A 23,719-nucleotide genomic window follows, 5' to 3' on the forward strand; every position below is an offset into this window, starting at 1 on the left:
ATTTACTTACAAACAGATTAGACTTAGCCAAGGCATAAAATTAGCATTAACAATTCACATATATGTAAGCAAAAAACACTTTGTTTGGAAAGCAGGGCTGATCTTCCCAGTGACCGATTCGGTAAGGGTGCAAGTCTGGGCTACAATGAGGCAGATGGCTGTTAACAATGTACAGATTAGCCTTGCCCTGCCTGGCACTCAGATGTCAAAGTAACCCGAAATCTTTTCAAATCCCTCCTTTCATTTTTGAAGCATAACAAATGAATGGAAACACTATTAACAGACATCTTTGTTCAGGTAAAGGGTCTGAGAACAACGGGAGAAAATTTATTGCCTAGACAACAAACTGCGTGCCCCTACCTGCTGTGATCTCAGAATGGCAGCATCGATCTCCTCCACCTTTTGCGTGATGGTGTCGCTCACTAATCGGTAGCGGTCATTGTCCTCGGCCACCATTTTTTCAAGCCCTTCCCTCGCCCTCCACGGTACCAGCTCCAGTAAAGCACTGCTCACTTCGTTAAGGGAGTCCAATAAGGCTTTGCTGTTCTTAGCTTCCTGCTTCAGTTCCTGCAAACAGAATTCAGAAAACATACAAATCTGTGGGTAATGCTTAAGAGTTGGAACAGGCTTTTCCTTTAACTCTTCTGGGGGCTAAAGTCCTTTGCAGGCTAGTTAGGCCAGGCATTGGTCCCTGAGTTTCAGTTAAGTTCTAGAAACTTTGCTACTTAGAGCTATTTTGTAAAATACAAAATGTTTCCTGAGGAGTTCCAAAGAACAATTCGTTTGTCAACATGGCAAAGATTTTATCTTTGAACTTTAATATAAATGTTTAAAAATTGGGAAACAAAACCAAGCAAGTTAACATGTATTATGCTTTGCTTTCTGGTAATCTCTAAGTAATTAGGTACCAGAAAAATAAAATAAAGAATAAAGTCCAAGCCAAAACTAAGTGACCCTCAAAATGAGAACATATTGCCTTAAATCATTCCTGCTGAATCATTACAGACTCAGTGAGCCTGACCTCCCTACTCCCTTTCACCCACATGTGATCATACTTCAGGGATGATGAAAACAGAGGCTATCTCTGAAAAGAAAAATTAGCATGACAGAATACCACTTCTGCAATATGAGTAGAAAAGCTACCTCATGCTATACATCTATCTTCTTCAAGTATTGTTATTCTAAGCAAATTATGTGTATTTCTGAAACAATGATTTTCACTCTTTTTTTTGTTCTGTTTTCATCATTCTGTCTCTTGTGTAATAAACTATACTCCCAACCATCAGACTCTGGAAACAAACTATAAATGCAAGGCTTTCATCTCTGGGCTCTGCAAAGTTTTACACAGTTGACCTGCTGCCAATTTCTATTGGGTCCCCACCCGTCAAGGCCTCTTTCAGCATATTAGTAATGACATGAGACTATCACCCTAAAAGATAACAAACGAATCCAAAGATGCATAAATCGGAGCCTACTTTTTGTCTCGCCTGCGCTTGGCTTGCTGCTTCTCCTGTCAGAACTTGAGTTTCAAATGATAGCAATTCCACCTCCACTTTGTCCAGCCAGGTGCAGAGCTCTTCACGCGTGGCATGTAGGCGCCTGGCAAGCTGCAGTGCCTGCTCCAGGGTCTTGGCTACATCCGTGCTTAATTTAGTAATGTCTTTGTACCTTGCTTTAATGGCTTCCAATTTATCTTGAATGATTAAAACTTCGTCACCTAAAATTTCAAAGGCGTGTTATTATCTCAGGGAAGGAAAGAAAACCCTCAGAGGGAGGGTTTCTTCAGGTATTATCATACACTGATGAGATTTTCTTGGGGATGGGGTGGGGAGACATTTTTCCAAAGATGATCTGACCCAAAAGAAGTCCTTTTCTAGGTTTTAATCCTTCCCAGGACTTCTGGCAAATCTAAACAGCTCTGAAAGTGCCAATATAAAACTGGAAAGGGCTACAGTGCCTTCTTCAGTTATATGAAAGCACCATGTTTGCAACTAACTATATGATGTTTTTAGACTTCAAGCTCAGGAGCTAAAAACTGCTTGGGTTTCAATACTGACTTTGCAGCTTGTTACCATGCAGGAGACCCTTAACCTCTCTGTGCCCTTGGTTACTCAATATTGCACAGGGATAACAGAATCTAACGTATAAGGTTGTGATAAAAATTCAACAAGTTTATATTTGCAAAGCGTTTATACCAGTGCTTGGCATGTGTGTGTATATGTGCATATGTGTGTGTATGTGGTACATATGTATGGAATGTCCATATATGTATATTAAAAATAATAAGCTCATCTGCACTAATCCATAGGTCCTTGCTCGCCTCCACCTCATTTTCAGACACTCAGAGAAATTGCGTCCAGGATCCTGGTTCAAGGTTCTAGATACTATACTGAACTCCTCCAACTCGTAATGAATGTTACTGGCCCATAAGACAATATGGATGCTGAACTGGACACAGGTACAGTGAAACATTCCTATGGCCAAAGGAACTACTGAAACGAGTTAGTCTGTATCTGTTTTCTTAGTGAGTGTAAGAATGGAGAAATGAAGTGTGTGTATAGCCACAGAATGTGTCACTGAACACAAACTATCTTAAAATTTTAAAAAGTGGTCTACAACCTGTGTACTCATGATAAACAACTGCCTCCCGCAAGTGGAAAACGACTGTAACTCTGCTGTGGGCTTCTCTGACCATGTCCCGCGCCACAGTGCTTTGTGCTATGAGTAATACACACAACTTTCATTAGGAACTCAAATGAGATCATGAGAAAAAAAGTGAGCTCATATCCAAAACCCCCTTGGATCAGTCTTCAAAGCATTCTGCAGAATGGTCTTGGAATGGCCTCAGAATTATAAAGGATTTTGTTTTTCCCTTATCCCTAAAACATTTAGAAAGCAATGCAAAAATGCTAAGTGCATGATGATCTGATTTGAAAGATTCTCACCTGTTGTTTGTTTCAGTAGTTCTAAACCATTTAGTAATGCCTGATCTACGTTTTGTTTTCTGAGTTGGATGTCCTCTTGCAGAACCTAAGACACAGGTATGATTTTCATGGTGGAGGGAAAAATCACAATTAGCTTTGGTTGATCTTAGAGAACTCTGTTTCATAGAGATTAAGTTGACACCTCCCATTTTCAACTATTCATCCCTGTTCCCTTGTTTACCCCTCCTCTTTAAACCATCATGGCCCATGTCTCATGTTCATTTACCCTAATTAACACACTCTCTCCTTTTCAGGAACCAGCTTACATGAAGATATTGGACTATCAGTTAATTATGGGTCTTCATGTACAACAATCAATTAACAAAGGAAAAGGGAGAAATCTGGCTCTTGGATGAATTCAATCTCTTTTTAAAGTGACTCCATTAGAAGTAATCTGTATACAGAGGCAAAGTATTTTTTTGAGTATAGCAATTCACTTAAATCATGAGAACATAAAATAATCCAGAAATAAGAAAGACTGAAAAAATAATGACAACTGAAAAGAAAAAATAAAATAAAATAAAATAAATAAAATACCCGAAGTTCAGACTGCTGCTTCCATAACCCCTCAGGGCTGTAATCCTGGACTGAGAGCTTGCTCAGTTTGTCATGCACTTCGTTCAGCCAATTCATCAGCTCAACTTCATCTTCCCCAAAAATCTTAGCATTACATAAAGCCTGCTGGAGGAGCTCAGACCTGCTGTGACTTTTCTCTTGCATCTCAATGTACCACACTTGAGAGGAGTCTAGTTTATTTTGCACCATATCTTTATCCTCCCTGGAGCTCAAAACCTTTAAGGATTGGCCAATGCTAACAGCCTGGTGTAAATGTTTATTGTGATTGATGATGTCATCTTCTAAGGCCTAAAATAAAGTTTAAGGAAAGGGAAACAAAAAGGATGGACAAATAAAAATGAAAACATAAATCGAACGAAAGAATGACATTTGAAATGGGCTTAATTTACAATTACGCATTAACACAAGAGTACATAACTCAAATTTATGACATAAAACCACAAAGGAAATGGAAAACTGAATCTTACTAATGCGCAATGGGTATCTTACTTTGTGCTGTGCAATTTGTTCCTCAAGTTTAGACGCTTGGGTTCCTATGGGCTCACAGTTTGCCAGCTTCTTTTCTATGGTTGTAAGCCACTCATTCAATGGTTCTAAGGTTTCATGAAATTGCTGCGCTACCACTGAGATGCCTTCCAACTGACGATTCCTATAAATGTGCCAAGGTAAAGGTCATTTAGGGATGAAGAATGTGTGAAATAGTCAACAAACCTCTTTACTCATGCTCCTGCATTCTAAACATTTTTTGTAGAAAACAACTAAGGTTAAAATTAAGATCTTTCACATTTAAAGGACAGGCTAAAATAGTTGTCCTATTAAATAAAATTAAAGGTGAAGCACAGACGAACCCCAAATAGTTAAATCTTATGAAGTTCTTAAGAAATCTAGTTACAACACAATAATAGCTATATAATAATAATAGTATTGTTATAATAGCAATAGCAGCAATAATAATGGCAATAATGACAATAAATAAAAACAACTTATTGAACACATATTCTGGTTCAAGCCTCTTGTCTAAGTGTTTTATATATTAATTAACTTCAATCAGTTACTATGACTTCCTTAATCAACCAGTCAAAAGTGGATTCAAATTCTGAAGACCATCTATAGCTTCCCCCACAGTGGAATGAGCAGTGACTCCTACTAAAGTAGTGTGTCAGGTCTATTCCCACCCCCAACCCCCGCCAAAAAAAAAAAAAAAGTACAGTGTCATGTATATTTTCCAAAAACAGTATTTAATATTTATGGATTAAAATATCATGAAAGAGGAGTTCTTCAGATGTTTACTTACTTGAATACACTTTTATTTTGCTTGAAATGCTTTTAGAAAAAACACATTAGTTCTTCAGTTAGAATGGTATCATGTAAGTGGAAACCTACCTTCCCCCCATCCTCAGTTTTTACCTAGGACAAAAGATTGTGCTGGTCTCTGCATAGAGTACCTGACTCAGCACCAGATCCTGGGACCAAGAATTGTTGCCATAACTTTCTATCATGTATAATTCTTAGGAAACTGCATGACTTAAGAAATTTGCTTTCTGTGGAAACCAAAGGAATTTTGGAAGATTGGCACATGCTACTGAATATAATTTCTGTATATATCTTAAACTACACATTTATATATCTATTAAAATTTTCATATGAAACATATTTGATCTTTAAAAAATGAATACAATTATTATTCTTCAACTTCTGAATTATTACTAAAATTCTTTATTTTTTTAAAAATTTTATTTTAAAGAGAGCGAGCACATACATGTAAGCAGGAGAGAGGAGCAGAGACAGAGAGAGACAGAGAGAGAGAGAGAGAGAGAGAGAGAGAGAGAGAGAGAAGGAATCTCAAGCAGGCTCCATGCTCAGCACAGGGTTCTATCCCACAACCCTGGGATCATGACATGAGCTGAAATCAAGAGTTGGATGTTCAGCCAACTCAGCTACCCAGACACTCCAGATTCTTTTTTTCTAAATTCAAATATCCAATCATCTATAATCAGTGGGGAAAAAAAAAAACCTATTTTGTGACTAAATTTAGTTTACTGTGATTTAAACTGTGAGTGACTTTATTAATCAGCATATAAATCATAATAGGACCACTATCCTTCTATTTAATTCCACTGTGAGAAAGGTTTAGGAAAAGAAAGCCATTATGGTAGTAAAGCAGGGATCTAGACATTAATTCATTTATTTTATAAAGTACTGAGAGTATCTCCCATGGCAGCAGGATAAAATGTCCTGGTAATTACACAAAAGGCATAATCTCCCGAAAACAAGACTAAAGGACATGAAGTTTTTAGCCAACTTAGGAGCATCTCAGTCTATGTTCCCACAACTATAATGAATCCTACTCCAATATTTAAGATTAGACAAATCCTTTTATCTTCATGACTGCAGTTTCAAACAAAGTAGCAATTTATGGAGATAATCCTTCTGTTCAGTGGTTCATCTATTTTCAACCCAACCAGTCTATATGGCTATGGTTACATTCCAGTGTGGCTACTACTCGACACTGGTCAATGTGATCCGAACATGGAGAATGAAAAAATGTACTTAAGAAACATGTTGGGTTCCAAAGCCTAGTAGGCCATGCTCTAGACCTCTTAGCTTTCATGAATAGGATGGCCTCCTTCTACCTACTTCATTTCCTAGCTAACTCCTGCTCCTCTAAAACACAGCTTAGCTGCCATTTCCCTAATAGGAGGAACCTAGGTTACATGCTTCCACAGCACCCTATATTTTTACTCTGAAATATCACATTTGTCATTTCTTTTCAATGGCTATAAAACACCGTTAGACTGTCCCCTGAAGCCAGAAATTATCTGTCCAGCTCACCTCTACCGCCCAAGGCCTAGCTCTGTTCCTGATGCACAGTGGGTAGGCAGTAGCTGTGTAATTAATAAATAAATGAATTACTCCCGAGGGAATTATTTTTCTAAAACCAAGAGCTGAGATATATCCGGCGACTATAAGACCTTACCAAGGGAGGAGGGAAGAGAGTAGCACCAGCCCTTGCTACCTGTTCACATACATGATAAATATAGGAAAATGAAGCTTGAAGAAAAGCATTATCAAAATGCAAAATATCAGCGATTAAAGACTTTGCTACTCCTTCAAAAGACCGTAAGTATGAAAGTTACCGTGTTTCAGCTTTATTAAGCAGTGCCTCCCATCTACTGTCCAAGAGACTCAGCTGCTTCAAAATTTTCACTTTGTCTGCAGCTTCTGCCGTTTCGGCAATTTTTTCTCCTTCGCGTTTGATCACTTCCACGGTCGACTTGCGGTCATCCAGCAATCTTTGGAGAAGCTTGATACAGAACATTAAATACCAGAGTCAAACGGGGGGGCAGGGAGGGACAAAGGAATAATCGTCCTTTAAATAATGGAAAACATAGTCTAAGTACTTTTGATATGTGACAAAAATACATATTCTTTATAGATTCACATAAAATGAAGTAGGATTTTAAAAATAACCCATTTTGTTTAGTGATTATTACTATTTTGCCAGACACTGTGATGGGGGCTTTTCATAGCAGATAAAACTAATGTTGATAAGGCTGCTAAGCTATTCACTATTAATTTTTAATATAAAATAATGGGGTAGAAGGTGCTGCTCCAGGGTAAGTCCACTGCATGGAAAGTGCTAAGTCCCCATTATTGTAATGAAATGGGAATACCTTAAACCTGCAAGAATAACCTGTCCTTTTGAGAAAAGTAAGATTATTATACATCATTACAGTTTTCAAAACCTCTCCCCGTGTTAAACAAACCATTATAGAGAGGGAAGTTGAGACTCAGACCAACTTCACAAGCTAGTGAGGCTAAATCTACAGACTCCTGCCTCCCTTTACTAGGTGGGATTAGCTCCTAAAATCTTTCATTAGGATGGAAACTAAAAAAAGAGGCTTTAAGAATCATGTCCAAAATGAACAGGGAATGGAACAAATCAAAAATCCCCAAAGCTGGTTAAATAAGACTAGTATTTCAGGATTTAGCAGCAGAAAAAAATCCAATTTAATTCTAAGCAAACATTAAAAAAAAAACCTCAGAATGGAACGTTTGAAAGAAGTAGCCAGAACCCAGGGTTACTTTGCTCTCATCTAATCGAAACAATTATTTCACAAGCAAGTGCTATGCACAGGCACTGGTTAATAGCAGTGAGGAAGTCACAGGTACATAAAATGCTAAACGCTTCAGGGATTCCTTATTCTGACCCTGATGGATAGCTGAGGATTAAAGAAATACACAGCTACCTGCAGGTAACAAGTAAAGACAGCACCCTCTCACTTTTATTTGGAGACCACCAAATCAGGTGGTCAGAGGAACCAACATGTTTAAAAAGAAGGGGAAGAGGGGCGCCTGGGTGGCTTAGTCAGTTGCGCGTTCGACTTTCGCTTAGGTCATGATCTCGCGGTTCGTGGGTTCGAGCCCCGCGTTGGGCTCTGTGCTGACTGCCAGCTCAGAGCCTGGAGCCTATTTCACAGTCTGTATCTCCCTCTCTCTCTGACCCTCCCCTGCTCACGCTGTCTCTCTGTCTCCTAGAAATAGATAAAAATATTAAAAAAAAAAAAAAAAAGAAGGGGAAGAAATGCAAACTCTCTTGACACAGGTTAGAGTCATTAGAAAAATCCACAGACCACAGGTGACTGAGGCAGTAAAGAGAATGCATTTTATGGATTACTTCTGATAACCTTTAATGGCAAAGCCTCTAGCAATTAAGAAAGCAAAATCAACAAATAGGTCTTGTTGGCTCAACAGAGTTCATTAACTTTGGGAGAATAACAAAGGTTTAAATTAAATAGTGAATGGTAGCAATTATATTATTATGTATAATATTATACATTCTTATTACTTTATTACATGCTTATTCATTATTACTTTATTACATATTATGTATATGATTTAAAAATCATTTTTTATGTTTATGTTATGTTTCTTTAATCCTTATCTCCAAATCTATTTCTAATAGGTTAATTCCCAATATACTAGAGTCTTCAAAGAATTTTTAGAAATAATATTGGATGACCAAACTAAAATAAGCCTCTTAATCCATTCCTTTCTTTTTAAGACTCCACACAAGAAAAACCTTATCAATGTGCTGTGTGCTAGGCCCCTCCCATGTGCCATTTCAAGCCATGGCTGACAAATTAGTACTGAAAATGTCACTAAATGCTTCCTAACTGACTATCACCATCTGGAGCATAAAACATTTTATTTATATGTTATCTTCCCTTTAACAAATGTGTCTTTCTTTCCAACTTGGTCCTGTGTTAGTAGAAAAGACACAACACATTCCTTAGCATATATGAATGAAATATTTGCTTCTTCCGTACAGGCTGAGCCACAAGAAACTGCCTGTATTTAATCTATAAAAAAGGAGTGAGACATACAGGGTTCTAGTTATGAAAAGAGCAAGCCACAGGGGAAAAAGGCATAGCATAGACAATATAGTCAATGGCACTGTAACAGCACTGCATGGTGACACACAGTACCTACGCTTTTGGGGAACATAGCATAACATATAAACTTGTTGAATCACACTGTATTCTACACTTGAGACTAATGTTACACTGTGTGTCAGCTGTCCTTTTTTGTTAAAAAAAAAAAAAGGCAATTTCATACGATCAATCTGCTATATAAAGGAATGACGACATTTCTGCCAAAGTTACCTTTCCAGTGATGAAATCTTTCTTGACCACTCTATTTGACACTGCACTGCCCAAACTCCACTCCAGCACTTCCTGACCATCCTTGCTCCGTCACTTCCTAACTCTTATCTCCCATCCCTGCTTTATGTATCACTTGCTAACTTATCACAATGTACTTACTTTGTTTACTGTCTCTCCCTCTTCCTCCCTGTCCACTAAACCTTAACCTCAATGAGGAACTTGCATCTCTTCTGTTCAGCGATAATTGCCAGCACCTGCAACAGTGTCTGAACCCTAGCAGATGTACAGTATGTGTCTGTTAAATGACTAAAAAACAGTATCTAGAGCATCAGCAGTCAACTAGAATATCCTATCAATTAAAGAGGGTCATGAGGTAAAGTTTTACTCTCGTGGTTATGCTCTGACATGAAACAAAACACAAAAGTATCATGAACTTGTTACCTTTTGCTCTTGTATCTGGGCCTTCACCACTTTGAACTCAGCTGATGGGGGCTTCTGGTTGGCCACAAGCTCCTCAGTGTCCGCCATCCAGCTGAGCAGGGACTCCAGGGCGTCCTGGAAGCGCCCACAGTGCAGCAGTGCCTCCTGCAGCTGGGCTGCCCGCTGAGCTACCTGCGGAGGACCCGTTGTGACAGCTCATTTACTGGTTTCCTACAAAGTTCAATATGCCCACCAGCCACCACTTTCCAGGCTCATCTTCCCATCGGGTCGCAAGTTTCCTTTCTCGGGGCGTCTGGGTGGCTTGGTCAGTTAAGCCTCCGACTCTTGGTCTCGACTCAGGGAATGATCTCATGGTTCGTGGGTTCGAGCCCCCAGGGGGCTGTGTGCTGACAGGGCAGAGCCTGCTTCGTGTTCCGTCTCCCTCTCTTACTGCCTCTCTCTCCCTCCCACTCTCTCTCTCTCTCTCTCTCTGTCTCAAAAGAATACATAAACATTAAAAAATGTTTTTTCTTTTCCTTTTCACTGAAAATCTGCCCAAAGCATTGACAGTGGGCAGGAGTGTGGTGAAAAGGAGTCAACGTTTAGCAAGTAAGCCAGGAAGAAAAGGTTACCATCCCAAACAGTAATGTAAAAGGTGAAATCTTTGAGACTTTGGAAATACCCAATACATTTATGATTAGCAATGGATAATTCAAATATTTTAAGGTTACCGCAATAAACAGCGCCTTAGTCATTTTTAAAAAATTTTTTTACATTATTTTTTATTTATTTTTGAGAGAGAGAGAGAGACGGCGTGAGCAGGGGAGGGTCAGAGAGAGAGGGAGACACAGAATCTGAAACAGGCTCCAGGCTCTGAGGTGGCAGTCAGCACAGAGCCCGATGCAGGGCTCGAACCCACGAACCGTGAGATCGTGACCTCAGCCGAAGTCGGACGCTTAACCGACTGAGCCACCCAGGCGCCCCAGTCATTTTTATCATTATCTTTTGGCTTCATATTTTATTTCTTACTGATGAACAGTTTAAAAGAATCATTAAAAAAAAAAACCTACGGTAGAGAGAAACAGATTTATATTTTGCTAGGAAAAATGCCTGAGAAGTATCCAATTAAATTCTGCCAGTTCCAAGTCCTACAGGCCTTTTGGACAAACCGGGGCCTTTGTATTCTAGTAAATGGAGTCTCTGTGTCGTACACAGAGATATCCTATTGCCCTTCTCACAGATCCTTTCCTTCAGGACTGAAAAAGTAGTTGGCAAGATGCTTTAAGCACTATGGAATATATTTGCACCTGGTACTACATTCCAAATGTGTTTGAAGAGCACTACAATATGAATCAGACTTTAAAGAATGATAAATGTAGTTCTGAGATCTGGCCACAATTGCTTAAGATCTCAAAGCGGAGAAAACTACAACAAAAACCGCCACCCCCAGATAAGCAGGGCTATCCCCTAACAATGTCCTGATAATTTATGTCATGCAAAGGGCTGCCGTTGTGTTTCAGCATGATCTCCTTAAGATACCAGAGCATGACTTTCCAGTGTTTTCTCTTATGGGTATTTAGAAAAAAGTGGGACCTACATCTCATAAATGAAATACCATTTAGAGTTAATAGTCAATAGTGAGGGTGGTAAACCCTTAGGCCAGGACTGGCAGAGAGACACAGTGGTTTTCACTTGCTCAGTGTGAGCTATCATACAGTGTAAAATTAGTTGCTGACATTTGAAAATTAGGTTTCATAGAAGAAGTGAGATGTCCGGGTTCCTTTGAAAGTAAGCAGACTATTTGGCAACAGTGAACCTAGATCCTACATGGAATGATTTGCTGGAGCTAAGTACCGGATGTACCTTTGAAGGTGTGTGTGCTCACTCAACACAAAGTCATGGATCATGGGCCACCTGCCATCATACTGGCACTACTGTGCTTCTATCAAAGTCAAGATAATGACAGGGAGAGGTCCTATTTCACCCAGCTCACTTCTTTCATCCATGCTGCCCGCTGAACCCCCGTGGGCACCCCAGTTTGGGCTGCCGAGTTTGTAGCAATATCAAAAGGCAGGAATGTTTAGGGAATTTTAACTAGTATAAATATGATTAGTCACAACAAAGGCTAGAGAATAATAATGAACAGAAATGACAATGAAGGGAATGAAAAAAATACCTTCTTATTGAGAGTCTTCCACCGTGCGTTGACATCATCCAGGTCATGCTCCAAACCCTGGGTGCTGGTGCTCTTAGCAGCACTCTGAATAAGGCCCTGACCTAACCAGTTTACATCTTGCTGTTTAACCTGCAAAGGTTCAATCTCTTCTTTTTGGAATACCTGCAGATGGAAGAGCAGTAATTTATATAAATTATCTTATCTAACAGCCACCAAACATAAACATTTGTTCAATTATCAGGTATCGGTTATTAGAGTTAAAAAGAATTTTTGTTGTCTATTCACATGTGACCGCTACCTTATGAATAACAGTAAGAAACTAAACTTAATATAAATTTATAATATTATCAAAACCACTCAGGAATTTTAAAGAATGATATTCTAAGTACCTTTAATCAGATGACCTATATAACCAAGAAAAGAGTTTGTGTCCCCTCTCTACTGCTTCATTGGCATAAACTAGATATTTTCTATCATTCATTATCACTCTAGTAAAAAAAAAGGTATGGAAAATGCAAAGGAGAGGAATGGTAAGATGGGTCCAAGATCAGTCTTCCTGGGCATGGACCCTTACAAGCTCCTCTATGGATTCTTGCAACTAGCTGACAACTGAAGTCTGAGACTCAAACTGGAAAAGAAGGTAACTGACAAGACAATGAGGTGAGCCAACAGGCCAATCCACAGCTTGCCAGAGGGGCCCAAATACACGGGTAGAAAAAAGATTAAGGCAGGCACAGCAATATAATGAATAGGTCCTTACCCATCAGACCCCTCAATGTCTATCGAGCTGCCGAAGGACTTACAAGAGCACAGAGACCTCACCCCACAGACGTGCTCACACATGTGGCCAGCACAGCAACTCTGTGACTTTGACCACTGCCTGCACTGCTAGCCATTTTCCCGCGCTCTCCCTCTGACTCTCAGGCTCATCCAATTTATAGTCCTCCAGTGCCCATAACTGGCAAAAAAAATCCCACGCGTTAGAGTGAAATGCGAGCTCCATGAAAGCAGAAATTTCTATCTTCCTTACAGTCATTCTATGTCCTGGACCTACCACATGTAATATGTACCAAATAATTATTTGCTTAATGAGTATCAGTACAGAAAAATTATATTTATATCTCAGGGTAGATGATGTTAACCCCACAAAGATAATATGGCTAATACATCAACTCTTTCATAGACATACAAATGTTTAAAATATAAGGCTTAAAGAATTCCATAAAGAAAAATAAATCAATTTAACCAAGGAAAGGAAGTTTCAGCTAGATACTAAGACAAGACAGAGTTTGGGGTTTGAGTCATTATACTACAGGGCACCATATAATATACCAATGGTCCAAATAAATGAACAGTTAACAGAATACACGGAAACATTAAAAAGGCAAATAATAAAATACTACTTAAGAAAAAAATTACAGATATACTATGCAAAATAATTTTACATAGTATGGAAAATAAGAGAGAAGCTACGAGATAAACTCTCTAGACCCTGGCCTAAGGCATGGTGCACGTGATAGTCTGCGCTATTGCATGTATGAGTACATTTAGGAACAGCAAACATATAAATGATCATTTCCCCTAAAAGTCTCCTCTCCACTAAAAGCCTGAGTTTCTTCTTGTATATAAAATCCTTATAGACAATTTCCATACCAGCTAATTGTTTCTATATGGCAGTGCTGAATATAAAAAGTCAATGACACATAACCAAAGAAATAAGAACTCCTCAAATCACTGAGGAGTGAAAATTTTTCATAATTTTGCGGTGAGGTGGTAAAAACAGAATTTGGTACTGAGATTCAACTTCTTTTCTATACCACTTTCTAACTGCTTCTAGGAACTAATGGCTCTGGATATGTTTTACTACTTACAAAAAAAGGGCAGGAAGAAAACTGCTACATTTTTAATTCCAGGAACTTGTCTGGTATATAAGGATTCAGGGAAAAGTTCTACATTTCCTCTCAGATAATGCTCAGGATAAAAAAACCTAAGATAAAATTCTAGTAAATTGCCTTAATCCCTAATCTCGGTTTTAAAGAAATCAATTTTACGGCTGCGTATCAGAGTAGGTCTGGGTGAGCCTGTCATAATTTTCTAATATGCTACAAAAAATATACTAAGGGCTAAAGCAGAGAACTACTAAAGAATCTATACATTCTAAGAGCTAAATTACTTCCTACAAATAGACTGCAAAATCCTTTACATTAAAAAAAAAGTACTTTTAAGCTTTTAAACTAGTATGTCATCTCACGGAAGCTGATGGAAAGGGTAACGCTGACTAGGCTGCAATTATCTCATAGGCTGGGAAGAGGAACTTTTCTGATACTGTCCAAATTTCTTATCTCTCAGAGGTAACAAATACCTATGAAGAGAGACTTTCCCCCCTAATCTAACCCACAAGTACACAAACACAAGGCTTAAAATAAAATAAAATTACCTCTGAGGCAAAGTTTACCAGAAGAGCTTTGTAAAAATACCAAAATAGCTGAACTTCAATCTGAGTGGGAAGAAAAAAATTACAGGCTTGACAAACAGCCTCTACTTATTACAAGGCTGCACCCTTTACTTTCTTAGCTCATTCACCACTCACAAAAAGTCAGGAGCTATAATGACTGCAAAATACAGCACAGCTTCTCTACTTCCATGTCCAAAGCTACTGAGAGAAGATTTTCAGCACGTTTTAAATGTCCTTAATTTCAGTAGACTACTTCGCAGACCACAACAATAGAATACTGTGTGTTTGTAACTTCATGACTAGGCCCACTCAACCTTAATAAATCCAACAGAACTACACTTAAATGGCAGGGTTTTAAACCACAATTTGTATAAAAGCCTCATGGTCACATAAATTCACAGTGGACGCGCTCTAAATGCAGGGAAGCAGACCAGCACCTGCATAAGCAATAGAAGGAGTCTAAACAGCTGGGAATAATCATTCAAAAAAATGGTCCCTAATTAAGTTGTTACAATGATCAACTTATCAATACCTGGCATCTTGTTGGGTGCTCGGCAAGCTCCCAAAATAAAAGACTGGATTTGATCATTATTAGAAACACTAGTGACCACTTTAAAAACGAGCCAGAAACTACCGGCATTGCAGAGTCTCACGTTCCCCATTAATTACCTGAGCTGACTGAAAGCCATTACAGACTGTGTCCAATATTCCTGACTGGACCCTTGCTTTTCTGGGAGCTGCTTGCCTTCTTACTGGCATGAATTTCGGGGAACACTTCATATGGACCACCTCCATCTCCTGGGCAGAAAGGGGCGCCTCCACTTCCTTTTTAGATGCCATGTTGGATCCTTCCAAATCAGCTGGTGTCAACTCAGTCACATTTTTTACTAAACTTCTGCTACCACACTCTGCATCATTTCCCTCCACGTCTGTTAGAGAGAGATGTAAATCCTCAGAAGAGTCTTCCAGAAATTCCCTACTTTGTGCTGTGATTTGGAATTCACCTGATCCATAAGTTTTCCTTTCTTCTCCAGTGTTGGAAATACACTGGCTCTCTCCATCTCCTGACATAATTAATGGATCATATTTCACAGTGGTCTCTTCCAGATCATTCTGCAGACAGCAATTTTCACCATGGATTTCCCTTTGACAATCTGTACCATTTGTTTCCTCTGGTGGAGGAACATCATGCAAAATCATTTTGAAATTTTCATCAGGGTGGGCACTTCTACATGAAAGCAATGGGATTTTCTGCTCACTAATGGAATAAACAGAAAAAAATGGCCTGTATTGCTCTGCCATATGAATATCTTCAGCAGAAGATAAGCTTCTAATTCGTGACTGGTCTCCAGTTAAAATGCCCTGTTTTTCTTCCCTCTCTACTGGAGGGCTGCATAAACCAGAGTCATCCTCCTCCGACGTTAGGGAATTAGTACCCCATCTGCACTTGCTGGCCTTGGGAACAGCATCTGACATATCAGTAGGTTCAACAAAAGAGCTTTCACTTTTGTTTGCATAATCCATAAAATTGGCTGGGACAAACATTCTCCATGACCGTCTATGTTCTTTCTTTTCTGCATGGGATTTGGCTTTGGGCAATCCGGTGGTGCGAATGATATCACTGTTTAGTTTGAGCGCATCAAAGATCATCTTTTCATCTAGTTTGTTAGCTTCACGACCTCTCAGCTCAAATACACTGGAAGAAGCAAGGGCACCGTTCGAGCACAGAGAACTAACATCCAGTGTTCTGTGACTGTAGGGTAAAGTCCGATCTGTAAAATGCCTGGAAGAGAGGCTACCCTTTGAACCAGAGTCTATCTGTTCATTCAGTCTAACAGTATCATAGATGGACCGCTGTGGGACGTAACAGTCTTCGATATTTAGGTCCTCCTCTTCTTCACCTTTCCCTACACATGGGGGATTCTGACGTAAACAGTCTGGTCTGCTGAGTGGCTTCCCCATTTTGTAGACAGTTAAAACAAATATTGCAGCTCTTGACACAGAAAATAAGAAATAAAGTGAAGCATCTTTCAAAAAAGTGTACTTCTGGACAGAACTATGAAGTGTCGTCAGCATAAAGACACACACTCAAACAATATAGGTTGTGATACATGAGGTGTTTAAGGTCATCATCAGTGCATCAGTCTTAAATGCAACTATCCTTTTACCTGGTTGTTTTTAAAATGATTCTAAAAAAATAAAGTGCATTGAGAACACAGAACAGAAATCTCTTTCCTCTGCCTTCCCCTGTCCTCCCAAGTTCCCTTTCACACACTCCAAAACACAGAAAAACAAACAAACAAACACACACACACTTAACAGTGGCTCAAACACTCAAAACATTCCACTGTCAGTCCATTTCCCTTTTCAGTCTAATTTTGCATCTGAGATTTCCAGGTTAAAATTTCCAAATGAGCAAGCATTTTAACAGGCTGAGTGTTAATATCGGCAGAACTCTGGTTAACTGTAATCCACTTAAAGAAGGCTTGCAAAACTCCATCTCCTTTATAAATAAACCATGCTTCAGAAACTTAAAAGACAAACACAGGGACCATGTATTGTTCAGGTCAAGGCACAAAAACAAATCCTTGGAGAAAAATAAGTTGTCGAATGCTGTTAAGAAAGTTAAAATTTCCTTTTACTTTTTTTGGGTGTAGCTATAAATAATCTTGATTCAAAAGGCAGTTTTTCTTCCCATATTAAGCTTCTTCGAGGCTACCCAAAGGAGAAAAAATAGACATTTGGACAGCCAAGCCAGGACAATCCAGCAACCGTTTAAAGTACACAGTTAGAAAGCATGGTGTGCTATAAACTCCACTTTAAAATAATAATAATTAATAATAATAATAAAAAGCCATTTCCAAAGAGTCTTATCTGATCTTCTTTAAGGCTTATTCCACCTGAGGAAACTGCCGCAAAGAAGAGCTCCGGGCTTCCTCTAAGGCACAGGCAGCATAATTCACATTCAGCTGAAAACCGAGACTACTCTAACCTTTGAAACTGACCAATTGTGGCCGCGGTTTGGCTTTCATTTTAGCTACAGCTGGAAAGAGGCAGAGGCAGAGGTGGCCGGTGGAGCAGGCAGAAAAGGAACTCCAGCAGGGACGTCCTGCGCGGTCCCCAGCTCCTCAGGGCAGCACGGTCCCCGGCAGGCATCCTCCCGAGCCAGGGCGCTTCCAGCAACGCCCTCTCCCTACAAGCAACAGCTGCTACCTCCCTTCGCCGAGCAGCGCTCCGGGCAGGCAGCTCGCTCTCTTCGCTGCTACGCCCTCCCGCGACTTAACTTCGCCGTCATCTTTTCTTTGACTTCTGGCCTCCTCTCGGGAGCCGGCGGGCTGTTTCAGGGGGAGGTACCTCGAGGCCGAGCGGCTGCAATGCAATAGCTCGGTGGTGACATCAGCGCACACCAGACCCAGTCAAGGAGCTGGGGAGAGGGGCGGCTCGGGTTCAGAGAGCGCCGAAATCCCACCAACTACGGAGTTCAACATGGGGAGAGAGCCTAAGGGCTTGCCGAGGCAGAACCTGACACCACGGGCTCCCGGAAGGTATCCTTTCGTCAACGCCGGTCACCGCGCTCATTTGAATATTAAATAGGTGGGGGGTGGGGAGAAAGGGCTACACGGGTCCCCACCTTTCAGCTGAAACCACACCCTTAAACGCTGCAGTTGCAGACTCTGTTGAAGTAGCATTTGCGACGCAAAGCGTGCGGATCACTTTGGGTCCGGTGTTGAGTCATTCCTTTTTAAAGCCCAAGTTCAAGTCTAACTGTTCTCCGGAGTAAATTATTCCTGTGGGCACAGCCCTGAGCACCGCTGACACGAGTATCAGTAATTACTAATAACCCTGCACAGTCCCCTGGAGCTTAATGCAAGGCCCAGGCAAAGATCAAGGGCAGTCAGTGACTCTGGATATTTAATAAACAAAATCACTGCCACAGATTGTTATCTATTGACCTCTCTTTGAAAACACTGAAAATAAATTCAGCAAGACAAACCTTAACCTCTGTGAGAAAAATTAAGTTTTACTTAAATAAAATAAAATCTATTCTTGAAGCAACACGATCAGATAGAGTTACAAATAAAGGTAGATTGCTTTTTCTTAATCTCACAAAATAATAATCATTTGAGCATAAATGACGTGGCAGGTAACTTTTATACTTTTAATGACAACAAAATTATTATTCAAATATAAAATGTTACTCCAAAATTATTTTTATAAACTTAAGTATTAAATTTTTTAAAAATCTACCTATAACTGGAACTCTATATGTAATAACACTGATTCAACAATTAAGTTTGGAAAAGAAAAAATATATACATTTATTGCCATCTATAAAGAAAACTCTATAGAAACACCTATCAATATCACAATATCCATGCCCATTTTTCACAGTCAAGAAGTGAAATATTTCAATAAGCATTTGACCCTAGGGTACTTAAGCACAGAGCTTATCTTATTCTGAGATACTAATAAGAGTTTTTTTAAAGTGCACATAGTTTCCTTGTTAGAACAGTAGATTGGGCACTGGGCTGAGAATTAGGAGAGACCATGGTTTTTACTCCCAACTGTCACTGTACTGATATGTAAGACTGGAAAGCTGCATATCCATGACAATATTAATATTAAGATTTCCATGAAATGTGGATGAGTACCTTTCCCTAAACATTCTGAGATCTTCACAGAAGTTTTCCCAAGAATGGCCCTAATTCACCTTAAACTCTGATTCTGAATTAAGGTTGAGGTGGATAGTGTATTTTTTATTAAATTTTTAAACTACATATATAATTTGTTATAAATGCAAGCATTCATCAAAAAGTGCTCACTATATGCCAACCACCACAGTAAACACTGGCTAAACACTGGGGCACAGAGATGCAGCACCTCTGCCCTTATACACTGAACTTATACGGTACAGTAGAGAATATGGATGGGACAATGGGCACAATATACAGTCTGGAAGTAAGGAGTGCTACGGAAAAATGCCCCTTGGTGATTATGTTTAAGTACATGCCATTTATTAATTAACAAAATTCCTATTTTATTAAACTAATTTCAGCTAATCCTAAAGATGATGAGCCTAATAATTCTGAGTTAAAATTTGAACTATTAATATATAATTATTTATGACAATTATACAAATACATATGTATGTTTATGGAGATATAGATATATAGATATAGATATACCCTTGTTACTTAAAATCACATTCCAAAGATGTACCTGGATAACTAAAGAACTCTTATATTTAGAGCAGAACTAGACTGGTTTATCTCTTTGTCCCAAATCTGATTTATACAGCTACTTTAAATGTTAAAGTCTCTAACATTAATAAAATTAAGACAGATTAAAATGTTTAATATTAATCATCACATCTAGATCTCTCAAATTTTCATGAGGGAAATACACAATGAATAAAATAAGCAAAGTTTTTCTGAAAAATAGTCAACACTTTTGTTTCATACATACAGAAGTCATAATGTTAAATGCCCCTTAAATGTGACTTTACTTACTTTATGTTGCCTACTAGGTATAATCTAGCTGAGGTATCTTCTAAGGGCAGATGATTTTGGAAAAGCACACAAATTCCAACTGCAAAATGAGCAAACTAGTACCACTTTCAAAAGTATAGTTACTGAAAAATCTTATTATTAAGTGTAACAATCCATTTCATAGAAAAGCTAAAGGCTAATTTTATCAGCTGAAACATGGAGTTTTTAGAATTGAAATACTGGTGATATTAAGAAATTCCATGTGCAGTTGAGGGCGTTATGCTGAGCGAAATAAGTCAGGCAGAGAAGGACAGATACCATATGTTTGCACATATAGGTGGATTAGGAGGAACTTAACGGAGGACAATGGGGGAGAAGAAGGGGAAAAATAGTTGGGGGGAGGGAGGGAGGCAAACCATGAGAGACTCTTGAATGCTGAGAACTAAGGGCTGATGGGGGTGGGGGAGAGGGGAAGGGGGGTGATTGGGCACGGAGAAGGGCACTTGTGGGGACCAGCCAACTTGACAATAAACTATTAAAAAACAAAAGAAATTCAATGTGAAGTAGAAAATGTGTGAGTATATGCAATATTATCCATGAAAACTGACAAAAGTATTTTCCTGGCCCAATAGCTACCTACTGAAATCTGGATCAGAAGGCAAACAAGAAACAGGTGTTTTACTGGGGTTTTTGTTTTTGTGGGGTTTTTGCCGTGATATAAAATAAACCTTAGGAACAAAAAATTCTGTTCTTTCTCAAACAGATACACCATTAGACAATGAAAACAAAAAGAACCCATGTTTTTAGTTTTCAAACTAATAAACTTCTTCACATAAATGACTATGGATATGCAATAGCTCTTTATTTCAGTGGAAATAGTTTATATTTAAAATAAAGTAGGATATGCAGAACCCACCACAAAGGAAACAACTTCAGAAACACTTTAACAGATACACTGCCTGATCTGGATGGGAATTATCTTGATGTGAATATTAGCTAACAGCATTAATAGCCACTTGCTATTTTTTCTGTGAGTTATGGAAATACTGTTTTTCTTCTCTCTTCAATAGTTTTCAGATGACAGTGGATAAAAAAATTCTACCTAACATAAAACAATTCTATATGTAACATTATTAATTGAAATATATGCATATGTGCATTATAACTTCTAAAAGGTAAAGTTTTTTTTTTTTTTAAAGTCATCCAGCAAGCAAAAACCAATGCACCTGTTTGTGAATGATCCCATTCAACTTCCTTCAGAAAACCAAAACCCAGACAAAAGCTGAAAACACTTTTCATACTAAAACACTACCAAAGAAATAAAGTAGTCTTGAAATTAAGGCAATTAAAGGCAAGTGAGGAACGAGATACGTGAACACAGAGATTTTCTCGGGGTATCCTGGTTCCTGGACAGCTCCAAAAGCTCTTCGCTTAAATTACAATCGCAGCATTTACCTCTCTGAGACATTGTTTTATGAATGAGTGTAGACCTAGACAACCATTTATAAAGCATTTACAGGTCCAATTTTTCTTAACACGAAACCAATGTATAATTTTATAACCCACAAAGCAAATTCTCTCTCACACACACACAGACACACCCTCACCTTTAAGCAACTTTCCACATTAATAAATTATGTAGGTCACGTTTTATCTAAGGGACACCTATGATAGGGGTGCCTATCTAAGGGACGCCTAAGGGATCACTTTAAAATGGTGCTATAGGTCTAACCCGTTAATATCAAAACAACCAAAAAGAAAAAAAGAACGCCCCCACACCGCCATATAAAATCTCTGGCTAAAACTGCCCTCAGAACAGCCTACTCTTATTCTTCAATCTTAAATGAAGCAGTAGAAGAGAGGACCACGCAGCATAAAGAGTGACAGAGCTAGCAAAAAGCAGGGAGAGAACCCACGTGGCCACGTTCCCTTGGGTCACCTCTTTCAGAGCAGCATATCCTTGTGTCTGATGTAGGAAGGAGGGCACCCCTGTGTTTTCCTAGTGAGAATAGGAGGTATTACTGATACCACACAGCAGATCAGCTCCAGCTCTTTGTAGCGTGATTATGGTGGTCTCTGCTTGGGTAGGACTTCTCCCTTACCCAGCATGTAGGATATTCTTTCTTCCCAAAATCTTAAATGCTATGTTGATGTAGCTGATTAAATGATGTGACCTTCCCAGAAGGCCCATGTATCAAGTTATGGTTTCTATACTGAGAATATTTTCATTTTTAAAAACACTGGAGGAAAGCATCATGCAAGTGCCTTGCTAATAAAATACTCTCATTAACAGAAGTCCAGTCAGGTAAGAATTTTTTCCCTGAGAAAAACTTCTTATGCAACAGCTTTATTTACTATCCTCCTGCTCTCAGCAAAGATGGGGAAGAATTCGTCATGGACCTCTACATAGCAACATGGGCGCCCCCTTTAAAATCCACTGTGTTAAAGCCTATCTTTGGATAATTTTATCTTTAAAAATATGGTGACATCACAGAGGTTGTTTTAGGAGCACTTCATAAGTATCTTAAATATTTGGAAAGTGATTTATTTCAGCAACGCTATTTACAGATAAGGCTCCAACTGCCTGGTTTCTCTAGTCTCCTGATAATTGGCATTTTAGCTCACCCACTATCCAAATGAGGACACCTGAGTTAAACAATGACTTCACTTGGACCAGAGAACATTTATCACAGCATATTAGGCAAGTGTTCTATGGACTCAGCTTGGCTTAAAAATTCTCTGCTCCCAGGACGCATGGGTGGCTCAGGCTAAGTGTCGGACTCTTGATTTCGGCTCAGGTCATTATCTCATGGTTTGTGAGTTTGAACCCCGGATCAGGTTCTGTACTGACAGTGTGGAGCCTGCTTGGGATTCTCTCTCTGTGTCTCTGTCTCTGCCCTTCCCCCTTTCTCTCTCTCAAAGTAAATAAATTTAAAAATTTTTGGGTGGTGCTTGGGTGCTTAGCTCAGTCAGCTAAGTATTGGGCTCAGGTCATGATCTCATGGTTCATGGGTTCGAGCCCCACATTGGGCTTGCTGCTGTCAGCTCAGGGTCTGTTTCAGATCCCCTGTTCTCTCCCTCTGTCCCTCCCCAACTAGCACATGTGCACAGCCTCTCTCTCTCGCTCACTAAAATAAACGTTAAAAAAACCTCTTTGCTCTATGTAATACTATTTCAATTTTGAAAATAAAAAGATATTGGTTTAGGGAGATTTGTACTGCTGATGTGTTCATTTGTGGGGACAAACTGAATTACCATTTGGGGTGGCAACAGCATGGCCAGAAATAAATAGTAAGCAGGTTCTGAGGTAAGACTTTTTTTACCATGGCCTTGATAGAGGTGGGAAGAGTGTATATGCTTACTGAAACATCAAGTTTCTTTGATCTTCACTGAAATTAAATCAACTCAATACAGTGATAGTGATTACTTCATGATGATCAGAAGATCTGAGTGGCTGTTGATGACATCACAGGAACTGCCACGACATGTTCCTTGTATGTGAGTAGGTTACATGTGTCTTTGATAAATAAAAATGTGGAAATATTAATATTACTTAATAACGTCATTTAGATTTGAAGATAATCTTAAGATAGTAATCTTTACTAGGAGGTAGGGATGGGGGAACACCAAAGGGAATTTTTCCCTTTCTGCCTAGGAATTGACGGCAGTGTGCATAGAATTTAATCTAATATAGAGAAGTGTAAGTAGAAAAATTATACTTTAGTTATCAACAGTAATAGAAAACACTTCACACTGCATACATTTTAGTCCAGTGACTAATATTTAGAAGTCAGAAAACATATGGTAAACAGAACTCACAATCAAAATAGTTTAAAGACTTTAAGCGAACACAAAAGGTAATATTTTCAAAGACTTGGAAGAGCTTTCACTAAGAGTGGATTAGGACATTGGATGAGAATAGCATTTGTTTTTAATTATTATGTTTGGGTTGG

General features: G+C 39.0%; 1 protein-coding gene across 1 annotated transcript in view; it reads right to left on the minus strand.

Annotated features, from left to right (window-relative positions):
- The window catches only part of DST (dystonin), a 230,190-nt gene that overhangs the window by 68,797 nt on the left and 137,674 nt on the right, over window positions 1-23,719 (minus strand). The window contains exons 49-56 of the mRNA XM_039244298.1: window positions 11,823-11,984; window positions 9,668-9,838; window positions 6,698-6,864; window positions 4,050-4,209; window positions 3,522-3,848; window positions 2,946-3,030; window positions 1,476-1,717; window positions 361-567 (exon numbers count right to left, since the gene is read on the minus strand). Of these exons, the coding sequence (XP_039100229.1) occupies window positions 361-567; window positions 1,476-1,717; window positions 2,946-3,030; window positions 3,522-3,848; window positions 4,050-4,209; window positions 6,698-6,864; window positions 9,668-9,838; window positions 11,823-11,984 (1,521 nt within the window). The remainder of the gene's footprint in view (window positions 1-360; window positions 568-1,475; window positions 1,718-2,945; window positions 3,031-3,521; window positions 3,849-4,049; window positions 4,210-6,697; window positions 6,865-9,667; window positions 9,839-11,822; window positions 11,985-23,719) is intronic.

This window comes from Hyaena hyaena, unplaced genomic scaffold (assembly GCF_003009895.1).
Source record: "Hyaena hyaena isolate Hyena2069 unplaced genomic scaffold, ASM300989v1 scaffold_242, whole genome shotgun sequence".
In the NCBI taxonomy this organism is placed as follows: Eukaryota; Metazoa; Chordata; class Mammalia; order Carnivora; family Hyaenidae; genus Hyaena; species Hyaena hyaena.